Genomic DNA, 19,918 nt, shown 5'->3' with positions numbered 1-19,918 from the left:
TTATTTCTCAGAATTTAAACTGTTAAGCTCAAGGGAGAAACATGATATTTGGGCAGAAAAATATATTTGTAAGGCCATAGGGAACACACTACAAATTCCCCAGAAGCTAGGGGAACTTATCTAAGAAGCCCTGTATGGGCATGTATTTTAAAATGAAAGGCATAAGACTAGAAAATGGTGACACCAGATTTACTGTTAGCCCCTTCAGTTTTTAGCCTTACAAATATTGCACTCACTCTAAATCAAGCCTTTCCATAATTACCAAACACGTTTGCACATTAACTTACTGTCACAAGCCTCTCAAGTTGTTACAGACCAAGTTGATGACAGAATTTAAAGAAGTCTAACACAACATCCATTTTGGCTAGCAGAATTAATGGACTTTATTCATTGAATTTGCAAGTAAGTGAGAAGTGGGAATGCACTTGGGACAGGTAAATACCCCATTTATTTAAAAAAACAACACTTCTCAAAAAAGGCTAGCAAGTATTTTACAAGTATGGTACAGAGAGAACACCAAGTTCAAAAAGAGATTATATTTCATATGCCACACAGGAATCCAAGTCTAACCAGATGTATGAAACTTAAAACCAAGCAATTAAGCTATAAAATGTCAACTGGAGGAGAGACAATGCTTTGATGGATCAACAAGTTTAGCTAAGCACAGATGCATGTTTTAAAATTGCACTCTCTTTTTAGAAAGTCAGTAGTAAACGACAAAAAACTAAGAATGGAAAGAGAGTGTATGCTTTCTGCTCTGGAAAGCGTATCAAGGTTTACCCTTCATTTAAATGGGTGAGTTCTGCAGAGCAAGGCTAAATGTGTTGTATCATGAAGAAAAGACAACAGTTGGGGAATCTAAACCAACTATTAGCTAAATGAAGGATGTTGTCTTTTTCAGGGTTAACACCCAACACAAGACTTGTTCTGGGCTAAGAAATGTTTGCATCAGGCAATGAAGGCAAAGGCAGTCCCCATACCATCATAGTTTGCCTGTTTGCCTCGAGCACTCAAGGAAATAAGTTGACGTGGACAATCAGCTGATTTACACTGTAAAATGCAGTTCGACAAGGCATATTATTTGTAGAAAAATGGGCTAAATCAACCATTATGAAAAGTTTGAAGTGCAGCCATAGCACTTAATACTGCTGCATAGGCTATACCAACATTTCCTTAAGACTAAAGTTGTTTCCGTATGAAACAAATATTTTCAGAACTTCAGCAGGGAACAGACTATTCTGTCACTAATATTCTGACAGGATAAAACTAAATATTAACAATATTAACAATGAGGGAAAGTGAACTGTGTGTGGCATCCTTACACCAATCTTAAAGTGAATTTCCTATGGTCTTACTCAAATTATGTACATTTTAGCACAGCTAGAAGTAAGAAAATAGCAAGATATTTTTTAAAATAAAACAGAGTAGATACCCCAATTTGCTGCTGCTTCAAGAAGCACTTTATATAAATTCAACTAGTTACAGGCTCTCTCAAAGGGAAGTTCATAGAGACTAAATGTTCGTACATAGAACCAAGATGTGAAGTATGATGCCAACGAAGAGGAAACATAAGCAAAGAAAATCTGCCAAAAGGAACCACAGAACTTGTCAGTTTTGGCTTTCAGACAAACCCCCTGAGATACAGATTACAATACAAAGAAGTCAGATGTGGAAAAAAGATGGACATTCATTGTGGGTGGAGTCACACTTGCCCCCCAAAAAGCACTTTGTGTTATAAAGCAAGAACCACAACACTTTAGCCCAAGCATGGGACCTACAGCAATCAGACATTTTTGTGTTTTGCTGCTTAATATTCCTGTTGGATACACTCCTCTTTCCATGCATCAACCCAGATGCTGCAATCCAAGAGGTAACTGGAGCAATATTGTTAGGATTATAAACAGAGGGGCAGGAAGAGTGTGCAAAAATTCACAACTCCACAGGAATGTTTTTTCTAACCCGCTCAACCAATGTTATGTTACAGAGTGCCAGTGGCCAACCTCTTCACCTTGAATGACACAAGATATGCTTAGAATTATATTGACATTTGACCCTCTAAAACAATGCAACGTTGTGTGCCTATTTGGCTAGCTAATGGGACATGTTACACAACAGCAGCTCATGGAGCTGGGGTGTCATCAAGGTTGTGTTGAGATAAGTTTTAACTTACAAAGGTCCATGTTTGGCACATCAATAGAACTAAAGCACCTGTATTTAAAGTAACTCAACATTTTAAAATAATTTAAATAGTGGTGAAATAGGCTGGTATGGGAGTCTCAGTTAAGTGAGAAAGGCAGCTAAGTTTATATCTGTTCTAAATGTCTGAACCAACACCAGTTGCCTCAAGATTCATGGAAGGTCATTATCAGGAGGACAGTGACTATGCTTTTTGAAAAAGGGACTGAAAGCTAGAGGGGATAGTTACACATGTTGTGTGTGCTTTTTCTATTAATATTCAACAGGCTGAAACAGGAACCTTTATATACAGGAATAGTTGCATTCAAGAGAGAACTGAGTGCCTTCCAGTTCAACTGAATACAGCATGAAATAGAAGTGAAATTGGATTGATGTAAGAGATACTGTAAGTGGTTCCAGTACACCTTCTGTACATAGAAATTCAACACCATACATTCAGAAAAAAAGTTCATTTCCATATAAACAGATCTGTGTATTTGTCAAACAAAAGTGGCAAGCCCAAATAGAAATTGTAAGTGCCTGGGGTGTTAAGCTTTCCAACACCAGGCTACAAAACCACATTTATGTTGCAGACATATTTCTATGCCTGAGAAAAATACTAGGGCCATATTCCAGGCCACCAGGTGCGGGGCTTTCAGCCCTCCTGCCCCTTCTTATTAAGTACACAAGGCAGTATGAGGAGCCACAGTGTTGGTGGGAGGTCTACGCCTACATGCCATCTAGCCCTCCCTTTTGCCTTGACAGAGCACAAGTAAATTACACTGAGTTGAGGAGGGCAACTGGCTGGGCATATAGGAAGCACACAGGGCTCCAAGGGCCTCTTGTGATGCCCATGAATAATTGTAGGCAGGATTCTATTGGCTCTATGGTGACCCTCTGAGCATGGGTGCTGCATCTACGGCCATGCCCTCTGTATTCAGTATGGGACCCAATCTGATCCCTTTATACTACAGCTGGGTGAAATGTTAGGGAATGCTTACCAGAACAAAAAGAAAGAAAGCTGTGCAAAGACAAGTGTTAAGACTGTGCTCTAGCAGGCAACAGAGGGCAAATATGAGTGTGCAAAGAAAAACTTAGCAGCTTTTGAAGCAGGCAGTGAAACAAAGTAATAAAGAAGATTTAGCTCCTGCACATGTGTCTCTCAACTTCACAGCTTCCGTGTTTGAGAAGAGGGAGCCCGACTTGCTGAGAAGCAGAGCGAACCAAAATCCTTTTCTCTCTTGGTTTAGCACACTCTACATTCAAACAGAGCTCTCAGCAGCAGCCTGGTGGTAACAGCTCTGAGGCCAGGTGAGCCTGTGCTTTCAGAGAAGCAGGAAAAGGGTTTTCTCTCTCTCTAGGTATGCTGCAGTCTATTATTAGGAGTTCATCAAAGCAGTGTGCATCGAAAGAAGCTGCTCTTCTTTGATCTGTTTTCCATTATTTTCACTGGTCCACCTGCACCTGCTGAACTGTTGTCATTCTAAGGAGAGACAGAAGAAGAAGAAGAAGATTTAAGGTGTATTATTGTCGCCGAATGAACAAATCCTTTGGATTTTTTTGCCTCCCCTCCAAACAAAACTCAAATCCAATGAAAAACTAGTACATAAATCATACACTGTATGATTGTGTACTCAAAACAAGAGGTCAAGCAGCTGACCCGACACAGGGCACAGAAGAGTGCTTTGGAAAATTTGACGCTCCCCTCCCAGCTCTCATGCTGCGTTCCCAAAGCCAGCTAAGCAAGGCGCCAGGCTCTGTCAGAGTTCTAGAGCCCACATGCCTCCTTCCCAAAACCCAGCTTCTCTTTTACCCAGCTTTGGGAAGGCAGCACAAGGGCAGCAGTGTGTGTGTGTGTGTGTGTGTGTGTGTGTGTGTGTGTGTGTGTGTAAGAGGCATCAAATGCTGGTAAGGGTCGCCAAAAAGGGTATTGAGGGCCATGCATTGGACCACCCTGCTCTATACACCTCACTGCTCTAATAATGCCTCCTTCCTTTGCTTAGGCTTTGTAATTCTGCCCTATCTGGAGCATTTAATCACAACTTATACAGAGTTGGAGTAGTTACCTGCCCTCAGAGGTGGATGCCCGTTGCAGCCCTGCATGAGCCCTGTTCCGTGCTTGCCCAGAACAGAAACTCATGCAGACACTTGGATGTGTGTGGGTGCTCAGAACCTCTTGAGGTGTAAGAGTCCACAATTTTGATTCAGCTACCGGGCATTTCGGAAATCATGAAATAATGATTACGCCTGCCTCACTCTAGTGAAAAGGAGCTTTGCAAAAGAGCAGCAGCAGATTCATGTGCAAATTCCATTCCTAAAGTTCATGCTAGAGAGGATTCTGCTTGATTATGCCTCCTGTACATGGGCACTACACAGGACAGCCTTGCTTTCTTTATGTCACTACATTTAAATCCTGGCCTTCCTCCCTTAGAAGATTAGGGTGGAAGACAGACAAGCCAAAAAAATACAAAAAATGCCTTAAAACATCATACAAATTAATTCAGAATTTACAGTGCAGCAAACTAGGAAAAATGACTGATCAGACATGTTCAAGTTTCCTCAAAGGACAGATAAGCAAGCAGGTCTTTGGCTGTCAGTACAATCAAGGTAGCACAGGAGGCAAAGGCAGGTCCATGTCAAGTGAGAAAACCTTATTCCAAATGGGACAATCCCTGAGCAGGACAACTGGGGCCTCTTTCCCCTGTAGGAGGGAATCTAGCTTATTGGGTGGTTTTGAAAACAAACAGGAGCAACATTGCATCCCTTTGCAGTACAAGACAAGTGAAGCAGTTGGGGGAATATCTAATGGCAAATTCAAAGAGCACCTCATCTGATTTTAACAGATCACAATGTGGCAGGAAACTCTCCTGAGTAGACCTCTTTCAAAGAAATGGGAACTACACACTTCTGTTTTCTTGCACATTTCCCACGTGTTTCAGCAAGGCTTGTGCAGGAGCATTTCCTGGAGGATGGCGCAAGGGTTCAGACCTGCATGCTCTATTTTGCCACCTCTAATGCACCTAAGATCTAATGTCTTAATGGCAAGGCTCTCTCTGAGCCCACTACTTAATGGAAAGGCCTCATGAAGATGTGTGCACAAGTTCCCATTAAAAAAGCAAATGTTGTAGCACATCTTTTATATTACACTGTGGGGGTGGAGGCAGGAATCAGGGCTTCTTCAGATTGTGGTGCCTGACTTGCATCTTAAAGACACAAATGCAAACTCACTGGCACTTAAGAGATTCCTCTAAGGAAGACAAGCTGCAGCCATTTAGATGTGGAAAGCCAAAAGGTTAAACAAAATACCTGTGGGATGTCACCAGATAAGCTCTAGTACCATTGCAGGCCAGTTCCAAGCTTTGCAAATGTTTGGCTAGGGGCCTCCTAATTGCAGATCTTGAGAAGAAACTGTGCAGAATGTTGCTTTTGAGAATATGGAAAGGAATGTAATCTGCATATTCCCACTGCCATGTGCAACATTGGCACACTACATAATTTGTTCAAAATGTTCACAAAACAATGGTAAGAACTTCCTTTGTTTTGAGTTTGTTCTATGCTATAATGTTGTTTCCAGTTCCAAATGAAACAAAAAGCATTAGATTGATCAAGGAGTTCCTTTCTGCACAAAGTCAAGGATTCGCCATGCAAGGAAACATCTGGCCAGAGTGAAGAGGAGCCCAAGAAGGACAAGTCTCTATCTCAGCTCCAGACTGAGGAAGATGGGAGCTTGTCACTGCTGGGTTCAGGTTCACAGGAGCCCCCAGCACCTCCCAAACTCAGCATATCACAGACAATATCCCAGCTTTTTGGAGAAGAGAGGTATGTTTGAAAATACAAAACATTTGCTGGCTGCTATTGCCTGGCAAAACTGTGGGGATGGTATTCAACTAAGTTTCTTACTCAAAGCAGACCAACTGAAATTAATAAGCCTTACTTAGCCATGTTCATTCATTTGAATGGGTTGACTCACAGTAAAACATACCGTATTTTTCGCACCATAGGACGCACCGGACAATAGGACGCACCTTGTTTTAGAGGGGGGAGAACAAGAAAAAAAATTCTCCCCCTCTCTGCCCAGCGCCCTTCAGCGGAGCGGCAGGAGGCGCTGCGCAGAGAGGGGGAGAATTTTCCCGCTCTTGTTTTCCCGCTCCAAAACAAGGTGCCGTTCAGGCGGCTACCTTGGAAGCCTGGAGAGCGAGAGGGGCCAGTGTGCACCGGCCCCTCTCACTCTCCAGGCTTCAGGTTCCTTTCGACCTGCTCTTTGGGGCTGGCGGGGGAAGCCCACCACCAGCCCCAAAGAGCAGGTCAGGGAGCAGCGGAAAGGCGCAGCGGAGGGGCTGCTGCCATAGTTGCGCATCACCTCTCCAGCTGGGCTATGGCTTCTTTAGCCCCTCACGCGCTCTCCCAGCTGGAGAGGTGGCTCACGGCTAAAGAGGATCCTGCCATAGCCGCGCGTCACCTCTCCAGCTGGGAGAGGGTCGCGGGGCTATGGCTTCTTTTGCCCCGCTTGTGCTCTCCCAGCTGGAGAGGTGACATGCGGCTATAGAGGCTCCTGCCATAGCCGCACGTCACCTCTCCAGCCGGGAGAGGGTCGCAGGGGGCATTTTTTTCCCCACGCGCGCTCTCCCGGCTGGAGAGGTGGTGCGCGGTTATAGAGGCTCCAGCCATAGCCACGTGTAACCTCTCCAGCCGAGAGAGGGTCGCGGGGGGCTTCTTTTGCCCTGTGCACGCTCTCCCGGCTGGAGAGGTGACGCGCGGCTATAGAGGCTCCTGCCGTAGCCGCGCGTCACCTCTCCAGCCGGGACAGGGTCGCGGGGCTATGGCGTCTTCGCTCCATAGGACGCACACACATTTCCCCTTCATTTTTGAAGGGGAAAAAGTGCGTCCTATAGAGCGAAAAATACGGTAGTTGAACACCACTCTGAATCTTAGAATTTGGTAGAAAATATACTAATTATGATATACAAATAATGAGAGAAACAAACCATTTTTTTGTTGAGTTTTGTCATGATATCCCGTGCAAGGGTGAAGAAAGCCTAGAACCAAGGAAAAAGGGAGAGTAGTAAGAAACCCCCCCACAAATGAATTATCACATCTTATGCATTTAAGAGTGCAGAGCGCTTTTTAAAAAAATGAAAAGTACAATAATTCCTTTATTGGAGTTGAAAAATCTTTGTCCCATTAAACTTTGGGTCTTATAGGAACTGGCTTCTAAAAGGGATCTTTGAGACCTCAACATGCCTCAAAGTAAAAGCACTCTTTTATGGACTCCCCTGAGCACTCCCACTTAATACTATGTTCTTGGCTCAAACAGTTCTTTTCTGGGTCTGAAAGGGTCTTTCTTATCACCTGCTACCTGATCTTCTTCGCTGGAAATGCCTGGGATTGAACCTGGGCCCATCTGCATGCAGCAAAGCATGTGCTTTATCACATAACTGATTCCCACTTTTCCCTATGCCCATGGAAGCACTGCAAGAGGTACAAAGGACTCATGCTGCTTCCCCAGAGTACTCAGCAAGGTGTTAGTGGCCATACAAATAATCCCTGGCTAGCAAGTCAAACTAAGATTTGAACCCCACCCCAGAAGACCACACAAGAGCATCTGTGTAAGCATAGGACTTTGTTTAATGCATCTCTAACACAACATCAGAAAATATTTTAGCCACCAGGTGTTCACCAGGTTTGTTAGCTACTCTTACCTCTTCCACGTTTATGCTTGATTTTGCACTTGTCTCCAGAAATTTGATTCCATAATCAATTGCTAACTGCAAAAGTGTTAATAAGAACTCATTAGTGCTTTAAAAAGTGGATTTTCAACATACTTCTAACTGCCCAACTATACCACAGCTTGATAAAAAGAATGTATGGCTAAGTCAATGCCATCTCTATGCCCTCCAAGCTGACATTCTTCCACTGGAATCCAAAGGGGCCAATGTGCAAAAGGTCCATGTAGATGATGCACAAACAGGCTCATTTTCCCTTTAGGTGGCCTCACCTCTTGGAATACATTTGGGCACCAGCACTGGAATGGACTGAAGCATCCCGTGGGCACAGAGGAGGCACCATGTGTCCCTCTGGAATGCAGCCTCTGCGTTTACTTGTTACCTGCTGGATTTCTCTCTCTCTCTCTCTCTCTCTCTCCCCCCCCCCCCCCCCCCGTTTTCATTGATTTTGAAAAGCTAAAATATGCCAAAATGCTAGCATACTATCCAGTGTGGCAAGCAACACCAAATGGTGTTTTACACCAGTTAAGGGTTCTTAGAAATGAGTGAGGCTCTAGAATTAAAACTGGAAATTACCTGAGTAATTGGAAAAACCTGAGTAACTGAGCCAATTTGAGGTACTGGAAAACTGTCTTCTCTTGCCCATCATCTTCAGAATTCCACCCCTATTCCTTCCACCCCAGCAATCTAATAGAGCAGCTTCCTTCCATTGAACTGGTTTGTAAGATGTTCCCTCCCTGCCCCTTTCCATCATAGCTTTACTCCATTAGCTCCAAGGGGAGAGGGATGGAATGGGCAGAATTGGGGCTGGGGTGCCAAGTTACCCTCCCCAAGTTACACACCACAGGAAATGTCTGTTTCCACCCTTTCCCACAGAACCAAATGGCAGATATGGGGCATTCCTTTCAATTCAGATTAAGATCTGAACAGAATGTTAAAGGCTTGCATTGGTTTTGAAGTCTACTTTAATGAGTCCTTGAAGTTAGTTTTCAAGCCTGCATTAGGCAAACCCCAATGTTTTGAGTTTTAATGCTAAAACTAAACAGAATCAAAACTGGTTCAGGACATAAGGGTTGTGACCTAGATACAACCACAGCAGAAGTGAGAACATACAGTTGATTTCATCTGGCACCTTTTATAACTGTTGTCTATTCACAAAATAAGAATTAAAGTTAATGACTGTCTAGCCTGCATGGTCGTGGGGCTTTCAAGGGTCTCATGTCCTGAATCTTTTGCTTGTTATCTGTGTTGCCAGGTCTTTAGTCTTGGGTATTTAAACTCTTGTGATTTAAGTTTGTCTACTTGATGAACTTGATGGTTAGCATACCTACAGTCCTATTATGAATATTTCATCTCGGTAATGTTGATTGCTCAAGGAAAACTGCTGTCTCAAGGGTAAAAAAGAAAAAAGAAAGGTAAAGGACCCCTGGACGGTTAAGTTCAGTCAAAGGCGACTGTGGGGTTGTGGTGCTCATCTCACTTTTCAGGCCAAGGGAGCCAGCATTTGTCCACAGACAGCTTTCCGACCAGCATGACTAAACTGCTTCTGGTGCAATGGGACACCGTGATGAGTGCCAGAGAACATGGAAATGCCTTTTACCTTCCTGCCACAGTGGTACCTATTTATCTACTTGTATGCTTTCAAACTGCTAGGTTGGCAGAAGCTGGGAGAGAGCAACAGAAGCTCACCCCATTGCGTGGATTCAAACAGTCAACCTTCCAATCAGCAAGCCCAAGAGGCTCAGTAGTTTAGACCACAGCGCCACCCGCTCGCTCAGAGACCATCCCCAAATCAAAGTATTGAGAACACTTTGCTTCTGCATCACTTGTTGCCTCAAAATGAAAATGGGTGCAAAAAAGAAAAGGGCATCAGGTCAGGAAGGTGAAAAAATATCCAGAGAGTTCTGATCAAACTAGATTTACCTTTTCTCCTTTTTCTTTTGAAACTTGTCTTTTCTCATTCATATCACATTTATTACCCAGGATCATTCTTTCTACATCTGAAGATGCATGCTGAACAGAGGGAGAAACAGCAAGAACAGCCAAGTCACAAAATCTTGATATGTCAGATACATAACAAGAACTAAGCTATTCAGAGGCAACACAAAGCACAAATTCACACATTTTTAATTATATCAGAATAAAACTAGCTATCTTTTGCTCATGAAGAATTGTCTGATTAATTCATCTTTTGAGACACCACCTCTTCCTTTAACTCTGTCCTTTAAACTTTGTTTCATTTTACAGAGCAAGGACTATGTCAAAATGCAGGGCCTCATGCTGGTGGTTAAATAAGCACCAAGTGGTAAAAAAGCTTCAGCTATGTGAGAAAATAAATAAAAGTTTAGCCCAGACCTTAACAAAATGCTCAACAACTAGAAAGGGATCTCTAAGTGCCATTATTCAAACATAAAAATTAAAATATTATCCAACCATGTATGATCAAGAGTAGATAGACCATCAATATACACCTTTATACACCAATATACACCATTACATTTTTATTACCAAGTTCTTGTTTCATCTCTATTCCATCAGGGTGCGGGGGATACCCTCATCTAATACTGCCCAAAGAAAGCAGTCTGAATCAGTTTATTCTTCCCTCCACCACTTTTTGTGTGTGGATTTACCTGATATCCTGTAAAAACATTTCACCTGAATCCTACCAGTGAATCAAAGTCACTTTGCCCCCACTTCCCACTGACATGGCAGCTGCTGTCCTCATCACTGTGCAATTTAAGAGATGTTGGTGAAATTTGAGCTAGCACTCAAAGCTGATTGTTCCCCTGTAGACACATACCTCTTCTATGTTTCTTATCCAGTTTTTAATGTTGTCGAAGGACTTCTCATTTGTGATATCATAAACCAGCATAATACCCTACAAAAAAAACAGAGAAAGAACGTAAGTGCTTGGCTGCTGGATTCAAGCCAAAGGCCCATCAAGTTCAGTATCCTGTTCTCACAGTGGTCAACCAGATACTAATGGAAAAACCAACCACCAGGAAACAGTTCCCAATTGTATTCTGAAGCCAACAGGGATGATGGGAGCAATGATAGAAATTCCTCAGATGCCAGGCGCATTTTGCAACTGGCACGGGTCCAACTGTGACTATGTGGAGATCCTTGGATGCCAGGTTGGCGTCTGACATCTCCATCTGGCTGACCCCTCCAGCTTTCTTAAGTACCACATTTTTCGCTTCATAAGACACACTTTTTCCTCCTAAAAAGTAAGAGGAAATGTGAGCACGTCTTATGGAGCAAATGGCACTGCGCAGAGAAGCAGAGCTGCGCAGTGCCCCTTCAGTGAAGCAGGAGGAGGAACGGAGCCCCTTCTGTTCCTTCTCCTGCTTCGATGAAGGGGCACTGCGCAGCTCTCCCTCTCTGTGCAGCACCTCTCCAGCGACGCGCCTGTCCTGGAAGCTGGAGGAGGAACAGAAGGGTCTCCTTCTGGTCCTTCTCCAGCTTCACTGAAGGGGCGCTGCAGAGAGGGAGAACTGCGCAGCGCCCCTTCAGCAACACGCCTGTCCTGGCTTCTGCCTTAGCTGCGCACAGCCTCTTCGGGCAAGGGGAGCCTTCATCCCATTGCCCGGGAGAGGCTGCACATGGCTATCCCATAAGCCAGGACAGCATGAGGGATCGCTATGCAGTGATCTCGCTTGCTGTCCTGGCTTCTGCCTTAGCCCCGCACAGCAGGGAAGCCTTCATCTTGCTGCCCTGAAGAGGCTTGGCGCAGTTATCCCAGAAGCCAGAACAGCCACACGGTATCCCAGAAGCCAGATCCCTCTTGCTGTTCTGGGATTCAGAATAATTTTTTCTTGTTTTCCTCCTTCCAAAACTAGGTGCGCCTTATGGTCTGGTGCATCTTATGGAGCGAAAAATACAGTGGATAAGCAGAATAGCTTATTTATTGCATGTATTTCCCACCTTTTTCTCCAAGGAGCACATGATTCATCCCCTCCTCAGTTAATCCCTACAACAATCCTGTGAGGCAGGTTAAGAGGCTGTGACTGGCCCAAGGTCACCCAGTGAGCTTCATGATTCTGGGTATTTGAACCATGATCTTCCAGTATTTGAACCATGATCTTTCAGTCTGACACTCTAGCCACTACACCACACTGCCTTCCTAGAGTACTTCTGCTATGGGGCAGCTATAAAAATTAAGTAGGTAAATAAATATGGGGCAAACAAAATGCCACTTTGAGAAGGATCTGAAATATTTTTCTTGAAGCTTTAATTTGTTTTATTCTGGATTGTTTTATTTCATGTTTTATTGTGCTGTAAACTGCTTTGAGATCTTTTGTTTAAAATATAAAGTGGTACAGAAATGATGACGACGACGACAATAACAATAACAATTTTACCCCCCCCCCATAGTGCCTATACATTCTGTTGTGGCAACTATAAACCAGGTTTAGGGTGTCATTTGGCAATTAGCTTATATATCTGAATTTTTAACACTGGATGGGTGTTGGATTAAAACACAGCTTTACAAACATGTTGGCTGCAGTGTGTAGGTATGTGCACGAATGCTCCTCATGCTCCTCCCAGGGCTAGAAAGGGGTTAGTTTGCTAGTAAAACTGAAATACTGTGTCATAAAAATGATGCATGTCTAAATAAGGTGTGTCACCAACACGAAGAGTTTGGAGAGCTCTGGTCCAAAATCTAAAATCTTCTGTGAAAAACTACTCCTATCATGATGTTTAGTAACAGGATTTTAGAAGACAGATACACGAAACAGCTCTTCTGTCAAGCAAGGCCAAATATTTATATTCAACAGAATATACTTGATAATCAAAAGTGAGATGCTGATATCTTTTTATAACAGTTGAAAAACTATGCATGAAAAAGAGCACTGACCATGGCTCCTCGGTAGTATGCAGTTGTAATGGTGCGGAATCTTTCCTGACCAGCAGTATCCCTGTAAACCAAAACAGATGTAAGAAATGGGGGTTGGGGGGGTTGGAGAGGAATTCAGTGCTCACACCCCACCCCATCCAATACCAATGCCCTTAATGAGGACCTTTCCATTAATAATAATAATAATAATAATAATAATAATAATAATAATAATAATTTATTATTTATACCCCGCCCATCTGGCTGAGTTTCCCCAGCTACTCTGGGCGGCTCCCAATCAAATGTTAAAAACAGTACAGCATTAAATATTAAAAACCTTCCCTAAACAGGGCTGCCCTCAGATGTCTTTTAAAGATAGGATAGCTGCTTATTTCCTTCACATCTGAAGGTGTTCCACAGGGCGGGTGCCACTACCGAGAAGGCCCTCTGTCTGGTTCCCCGTAACCTCACTTCTCGCAATGAGGGAACCGCCAGAAGGCCCTCGGCGCTGGATCTTTTAAAAATAAATGAGACAATTCTACAAGTGCCTTGCAATTACATTCTACGTTGGACAAGTACAATTAAGCAAAATGTTACAGCCTCATTCTCAATACATTTGCATTCAAAGTACAAGTTATGCAAGCTGTATTTACAAGCAAGAAGGTTCTAGATTAGCCTTTCCCAACCCCTTCATGTGTTACAAACTACAACCTGCATCAGCCCTAGCCAGTACAATCTGCAAAACACCAGGTTGAAGGCTGATCTAGACAGTAGTTTTATAGTTAAATCCCTGACACATTTGGAAGCAAGGCTTACTTTTAATAGAAGTTACTGCCAAGTATGTACAGTTTGGTTTTCATCCATGTGCACCATCTCCCCCAACTGTATGCATTTAATTAAATGGCAGGTTTATCAGTGCAATCTTTCCATTCCAAGTGCAGTGATCTCAGCTTCTACATTCTTTTGCTAGGAAGGTGGACGAGTGGAGCTGATTTTATATTGTGTGAGGAGATCCTCTCATGCTGTCTGCTGAGTACATACAGGATGCTTCTTTAACAATCTTGGGAGGGAACTAAGTTTGTCTGTCATCAGTGGGAGTACCCAGATGTTACAGCCACTGGTTGTCACATTCAAGGCACTATGATTTTACTAGGAGTGTGAAATTTACAAACATGATCTGAAGTCTCTAGCTCCAGAGGCAAGTTGCATTTTTTAAAAACTTACCATATCTGTAGTTTGATTTTCTTCCCATCTAGTTCTATTGTTCTGATTTTAAAATCAATTCCTGTGGGAAAGACAGATTTGTGTTAATTAGGATTCTGCAGGTTTCTGCTGCTTTGCTCTCAAATTAGATATTGTCTATCATCGTGGTAGGCAGAGAGAACTCTGTAAATACTGAAGTTTAGAATTCTCAACGTTACTTTATATGAAAGAGGACTTCCAGTCTCACACTTGCTGGGCTCCGGAGAAGTGTGAGTGGAACTTCACTTTCACAATGGGACTTTCCTGCCTCTGCTGTGGAGTAGCAGCTGTAACCCTACTTTGGTGGTAGACAGAAGTTCACTCCTACCAATGACTCTTGTTCCTTTGCTGGGGACTGTGATGACATTTTCTCTGCCCCAGATTTTCCTGGAGAGCCATAGACCCACCCCCCCACCCTATGGTTCCTACTCCATATGGTTTTAGCAGAAATGATATAAAGGATTAGGTAAAAATGGATTTGTTAATTGGTGAAAGACGAGAGTGTAAAATTACAGTATATTAAGATAAATTAATAGGATAAAAACAAAGCTGGAAAAGATTTGCTGAAATATCTAATTGAACTAGAATACAAAAAAGGGAGGTGTGAGGAGGTCAAGGAAATAAGCAAAGGAAAGAAAGTTATGGAAAGGTTTGATCTGTGTTGTTGTTTTTTAATTGCTTGTATTTTTTCTGTATTTTTTATTTTTCTCTTTTTTTTGTTTTTTCTCTTTGTAATCTTTAAAAGTTGAATAAATATTATTTTTTAAAAAACCTAAAGAGTAAAGCCTGTCTGTTGCAGATATCGTTCTGAAATTTAACAGGTTTCATCCCCTGAGAAGGGGTGACTATACCTGCAAATGACATCCAAATCTGGCAGAAAACTATTTCATTTTTTTAAAAAAGGTAAAAGGTGTCTACAAGTTGACAGGCTTAATTCACTCTGGATGGGTTCCTCAAAATTTCATCCACTTCTGTGCAACTGGTGATTATATTGCTCTTTTAAAAATATCCATTACAGTGAATGGGAGGGGGAAAAGAACTTTGTTTTTAACAGGTTTAATTTGGTTCTGAATAATGAGTAGAACTGGAAAGACGCAGAGTGGCTCTGAAACAGATCTGGCTGCTTCCTAAAGCTACATATGTTAGTCTAAGCAGTCTTGCTTTCTAGTCATGCAGAATCCAAAAGGCAGTCATTTTACACATCATGAAGTGACTAACCACCTCCAGAGTTAAACCTATCCCAAATGCATCCATGGAGACTATTCTCTGCCTACCCCCCCCCCCCAAATAAAGTGATCAATGCTTCTCAACAAACAGTTCCAAAGAATTCCCAGTGTTAAAATCCATTGTACAAATTTATCTGTCAAGGGCATGAAGAGCTTGCATTTAATAATACTGAACAGTATTAGGGATAAAATGTGTAGTATAGCAAAATGAAAATGGAATAAGCTATAGATATTTTCTGTACTGTGACTGAAGCTAACACGGTATTCCTTTTGTTGCAATGGAATAAATTTCTGAGCCCTGGACTACTCCAGAAAGATCTAAAATGAGCAGTTAACTTCAAAAAATATAACTGAAGAGTTAACATCAGACAAGAGTCTTGACATGGCTTCTGCTAATAAAGATGACATTTCACTCAAAACAGCTCACTTCAGTTGCTAAGTTCCACCTTTTCCTGTGTGTTCTTCCTCCCACAACTCCTGACTGATATGTAAAGTCCTGAACGATTTCCCCTTGATCTATGAGTGTTTAACTTATAGCCTGCCTTTCATAAACATACTCAAAACAGCGACCATTGCCATCACAGTAATCAGCACAAAATGGCAACACATGTGAGAATTTAATGATAATTAAATTAGAAAAATTGAGATGGCTTGGCAGTCCATTTGCTGTTGACAACTAATATACAGTAGTACCTCAGGTTACATACGCTTCAGGTTATAGACTCCGCTAACCCAGAAATAGTGCTGGAGACCCCATTAACTAAAGTGGTGCTTCAGGTTAAGAACAGTTAAGAACAGACCTCCATTAAGAATTAAGTACTTAATTAAGTACAAAGGAAACAAACTTGCAAGACGTTTTCGTCTTGCGAAGCAAGCCCATAGGGAAATCCTTCTTGCGAAGCAACTCAAAAAACGAAAAACTCTTTCGTCTTGCGAGTTTTTCGTCTTACGAGGCATTCGTCTTGCGAGGTACCACTGTACATACATTGTTTTTATTTTCAGATTGTAAAGTCCTTTCTACAGATCAGTTATATTCGATGTGAGACTTTTGATGCAGTAAAAGTTTGGGGGAGAAGATAGTTGGGGAGAGAGCGCAAGGTGGGGGTATATGGTATACGTGCAAGGTTTTTGTGTCAGTTTCATGTCAGTAGGTTCTCTTTCTATTCATTTACAGTGGTACCTTGGGTTACAGACGCTTCAGGTTACAGACGCTTCAGGTTACAGACTCCACTAACCCAGAAATAGTACCTCAGGGTAAGAACTTTGCTTCAGGATGAGAACAGAAATCACGTGGCGGAAGCAGGAGGCCCCATTAGCTAAAGTGGTGCTTCAGGTTAAGAACAGTTTCAGGTTAAGAGCAGACCTCCAGAATGAATTAAGTTCTTAACCCGAGGTACCACTGTATTAGTTTTCATTGGTGTTGAGAGAGGTTGGGGGGCCCAGGGCATGGGTGATTGCCTACAGTTTTGTGAGTGAGTTTTGTTTGCATGGGTGGGTTGTTGTGTCAAGTTAGCCATATTGATTCATATGCTGTCAGTGGGTTCTTGTTGTCTTGTTTATAGCAAATTTGAGAATTTTAACCTAGAGATAAGAACTATCTGCTTAAAACATCTTTCTCCTGCACACAGAAAGGATTCCATCCCATAGGAAGGACTGGTGCCTACAAGCTTATGTTTAAGCCTACATCTGGTGTGCATAGATTATATGCAACCCCTAAATTCTCTTACTCTAAATGTAATGTGTGCCATAACATAGCAGTTGCAATCACTAACTAAATTCCTGTTCAAATTTGAGAAACGTACACAGGGTTCATGGGTTGCTGTTTTTTTTACACACACTCTCTCTTTTCATGGAAGCAATGGAAAATCTTACAACCACTTGCAGCTTTTAATGAGTGGCTAGAATGAGCCACCCGCTGACGTTTCTTTTGTTTCCTCACTTCAGCAACAGGAAGTGGTGAGCTGCTGCACCCATCAACAGCACAGGTCTGGTGACCGACTGCTTCCTGCTGCAGAAGTTGCATGAAGCATGAAATAAAGTGTTTCTAAAGTGGACTTTACACACTGAAGAACATGATCCAGGAGGTTTCAGAGTTTAGCCAGGCAGCAGCTAGAGATATTTTGAATTTCCCATCCCCACTAGTGTTAGAAAGCTTTGGTCGCTAACTCGTAAATTGTGTGCCATGGCAGTACTGCTGATATGCCATTAGGATAAAGAATAACTAAAAGGCTTCTACAAGCCCAGGTACCTTCCTACAAAGACATCTGTTTCCTAAGTCTCTGCATGATCCAGTACTCTAGCCTTGCCTACACTAGGACAGATAACACTGCTCTGTCTGCATCAGGTATGATTAAATATTGCAACCACTCATGAGGCAGGGATGTCATATAACTGAACTACCCTGAGAATTTACCCATGTTTCCTCTCTGCAAATCCCTTTCACATCCGGAGTCATGCCCAGAACAGCAGCTGACAGAAACACAGTGAGTATTATGAGCACTAAACTTTTCAGTGTGTATGTGTAAGAGTGAATGTACCTCCAGTTTCTGCTCAGCTGAACAGTCTGCCTCAGGTATCAGAAGTCTGGAAAATGCTACTGAGGAACATTATGCCCAAGCAGAGGTGGATTGACCAAGAATCAAAGTAAAGAGAACGCCACTGGCAGAAGACTTAGGGCACATTTGGAACAAACACAAACAGAGTAGAATCCACAGGCAAGTTTTCCTGTGCAAGCTACAACTGAAATGAATGGGAAGCTGCAGAAAAACATAGAAGTTCCCTCCCACATAAGCCCCATTGTAGAATTTTCCAGAGGCTTCTGTCTTGTATTAATTATGAAAGGGGTTGTGATTTAGATTTTCTGCTTCAGGTATTAAGCTGCATCAAGCCAGGCTAGTCAAGATTTAATGAGATTTTAAGACATTTGCAATACACTGCTCAGATGTCTTTTTCTGCTAAGCAAGATCAAAGATAGATCTATCAAGATATGGGATTATTTTCCCCACTGCAGAAAGCCATTGTCTCTTCAGATGTTAAATTAGGATCTCAAGAAAAAAAGATACTAATGACTGGTATTTTGAATGGATTATGCTAGTGTATATATCTGCACAGAAACATGACAGCCCTACTGCACCCTTCCATTTTAGGAAGGAGAATCATAAGAGTTTGCAAACCTTTTCTGGATTTGTGTACACATAAAACTAATAATAACCAGCCAACAAGGACAATATTGCACCTAAGGAACTAGGTTCTACTCTACAAAAATTATGACACAATAAATTATTCATCTCTAAGGTGCCACCACAAGGCATGTTTCATATCTTATTTGTAGCCACAGAGGACGGCTTTTGGTGCTAATTCTCATAAGTCCAATCCCATCTTCAGCTGTGTGACGGCCCCTCTGTCAGAAAGAACTTAAGGTTAATACAGTCAAACCTTGGTTGTCAAACGCAATCCGTTCCGGAAGCCCGTTCAACTTCTGAAATGTTTGACAACCAAGGCATGACTTCTAATTGCTTGCAGGAGCTTCCTACACTCAAACGGAAGCCGCATCAGACGTTCAGCTTCCAAAAAAAGGTTAGAAAACCAGAAGACTTGCTGTACTCCACCGGGAGCCAGTGCAGCTGGAAAAGAACTGGGTGAATGTGGTCCCCCAGCAAGGGCACCGTAAGGAGCTTCACCGCGGCATTCTGCACCTGCTGGAGTTTCTGGGACAACTTCAAGGGCAGCCTTGCGTAGAGCGAGTTACAGTAGTCAAGCCTGGAGGTGACCGTTGCATGGATCACTGTGGCCAGACCAGGGCGGGAAAAGGTAAGGGACCAACTTTTTGATACGGCGGAGATAGAAAAATGCTGCCTTTGCGATAGCTGCAACCTGCACCTTCATGGAGAGGGAGGCATCAAAGATTACACCCAAACTCTTGACAGAAGGCACTGGCACAAGTTGAGACCCCGCAAGAGATGGGAGTTAGCCCCCCATCTCCATGCTGTCCTGATCCAGACAGAGGACCTCTGTCTTTGAAGGGTTGAACTTCAACAGACTCCCACGCAGTAATCCAGCCACAGCTTCCAGATATCTGGTCAGTGTGTCCGGGGCCGACTCAGGATGGCCGTCCATCAACAGATAGAGCTGGGTGTCATCAGCATGCTGATGACAACCCAGCCCAAAACTCCAGACAATCTGGGCAAGGGGGCGCATAAAGATGTTAAAAAGCATCAGGGAAAGGATTGTGCCCTGCGGCACTCCACATACCAAGGGGTGCCACGATGACATCTCCTCCCCTAGCGCCACTCTCTGTTCCTAACCTGAGATAAAGGAACGCAGCCATTGTTGGACTGTGAACTGAATCCCCACAAGGCGGTGGTCCAAAAGATTGTGATCAACCATGTCAAAGGCTGCTGACAAGTCTAAAAGAATCAGCAGTCCCGACCCGCCTCGTTCCAGTTGTCCACGGAGATCATCTGTTAGGGTGACCAGAGCCGTCTCAGTCCCATAACTAGGGCGAAAGCTGGACTGGACTGGATCCAAAGCCTATGTTTCCTCCAGAAACCTACCAAGCTGTTCAGCAATCGCTCTCTCAATTACCTTACCCAGGTACAAAAGATTCAAAACTGGGCGATAATTGGATAGATCTACCGGATCTAACAATGTTTTCTTTAAGAGCGAACACACCACTGCTTCCTTCAGCTTCCCTGGGAATGTCCCTGTGCTAAGGG

General features: G+C 42.9%; 1 protein-coding gene across 1 annotated transcript in view; it reads right to left on the bottom strand.

Moving 5' to 3' along the window:
• Positions 1-358: 358 nt before the first annotated feature.
• RAB8B (RAB8B, member RAS oncogene family) overlaps positions 359-19,918 on the bottom strand; it is a 39,252-nt gene continuing 19,692 nt past the window's right edge. Inside the window, exons 2-8 of the mRNA XM_079953509.1 lie at positions 13,960-14,020; positions 12,757-12,817; positions 10,699-10,776; positions 9,822-9,911; positions 7,875-7,940; positions 7,161-7,211; positions 359-3,658 (exon numbers count right to left, since the gene is read on the bottom strand). Coding sequence (XP_079809635.1) covers positions 3,566-3,658; positions 7,161-7,211; positions 7,875-7,940; positions 9,822-9,911; positions 10,699-10,776; positions 12,757-12,817; positions 13,960-14,020 — 500 coding nt within the window. The 3' untranslated portion in view covers positions 359-3,565. The remainder of the gene's footprint in view (positions 3,659-7,160; positions 7,212-7,874; positions 7,941-9,821; positions 9,912-10,698; positions 10,777-12,756; positions 12,818-13,959; positions 14,021-19,918) is intronic.

This window comes from Podarcis cretensis (assembly GCF_951804945.1).
Source record: "Podarcis cretensis genome assembly, chromosome: 14".
NCBI classification, from domain to species: Eukaryota; Metazoa; Chordata; class Lepidosauria; order Squamata; family Lacertidae; genus Podarcis; species Podarcis cretensis.
This window is presented reverse-complemented; position numbering and strand designations above follow the sequence as displayed.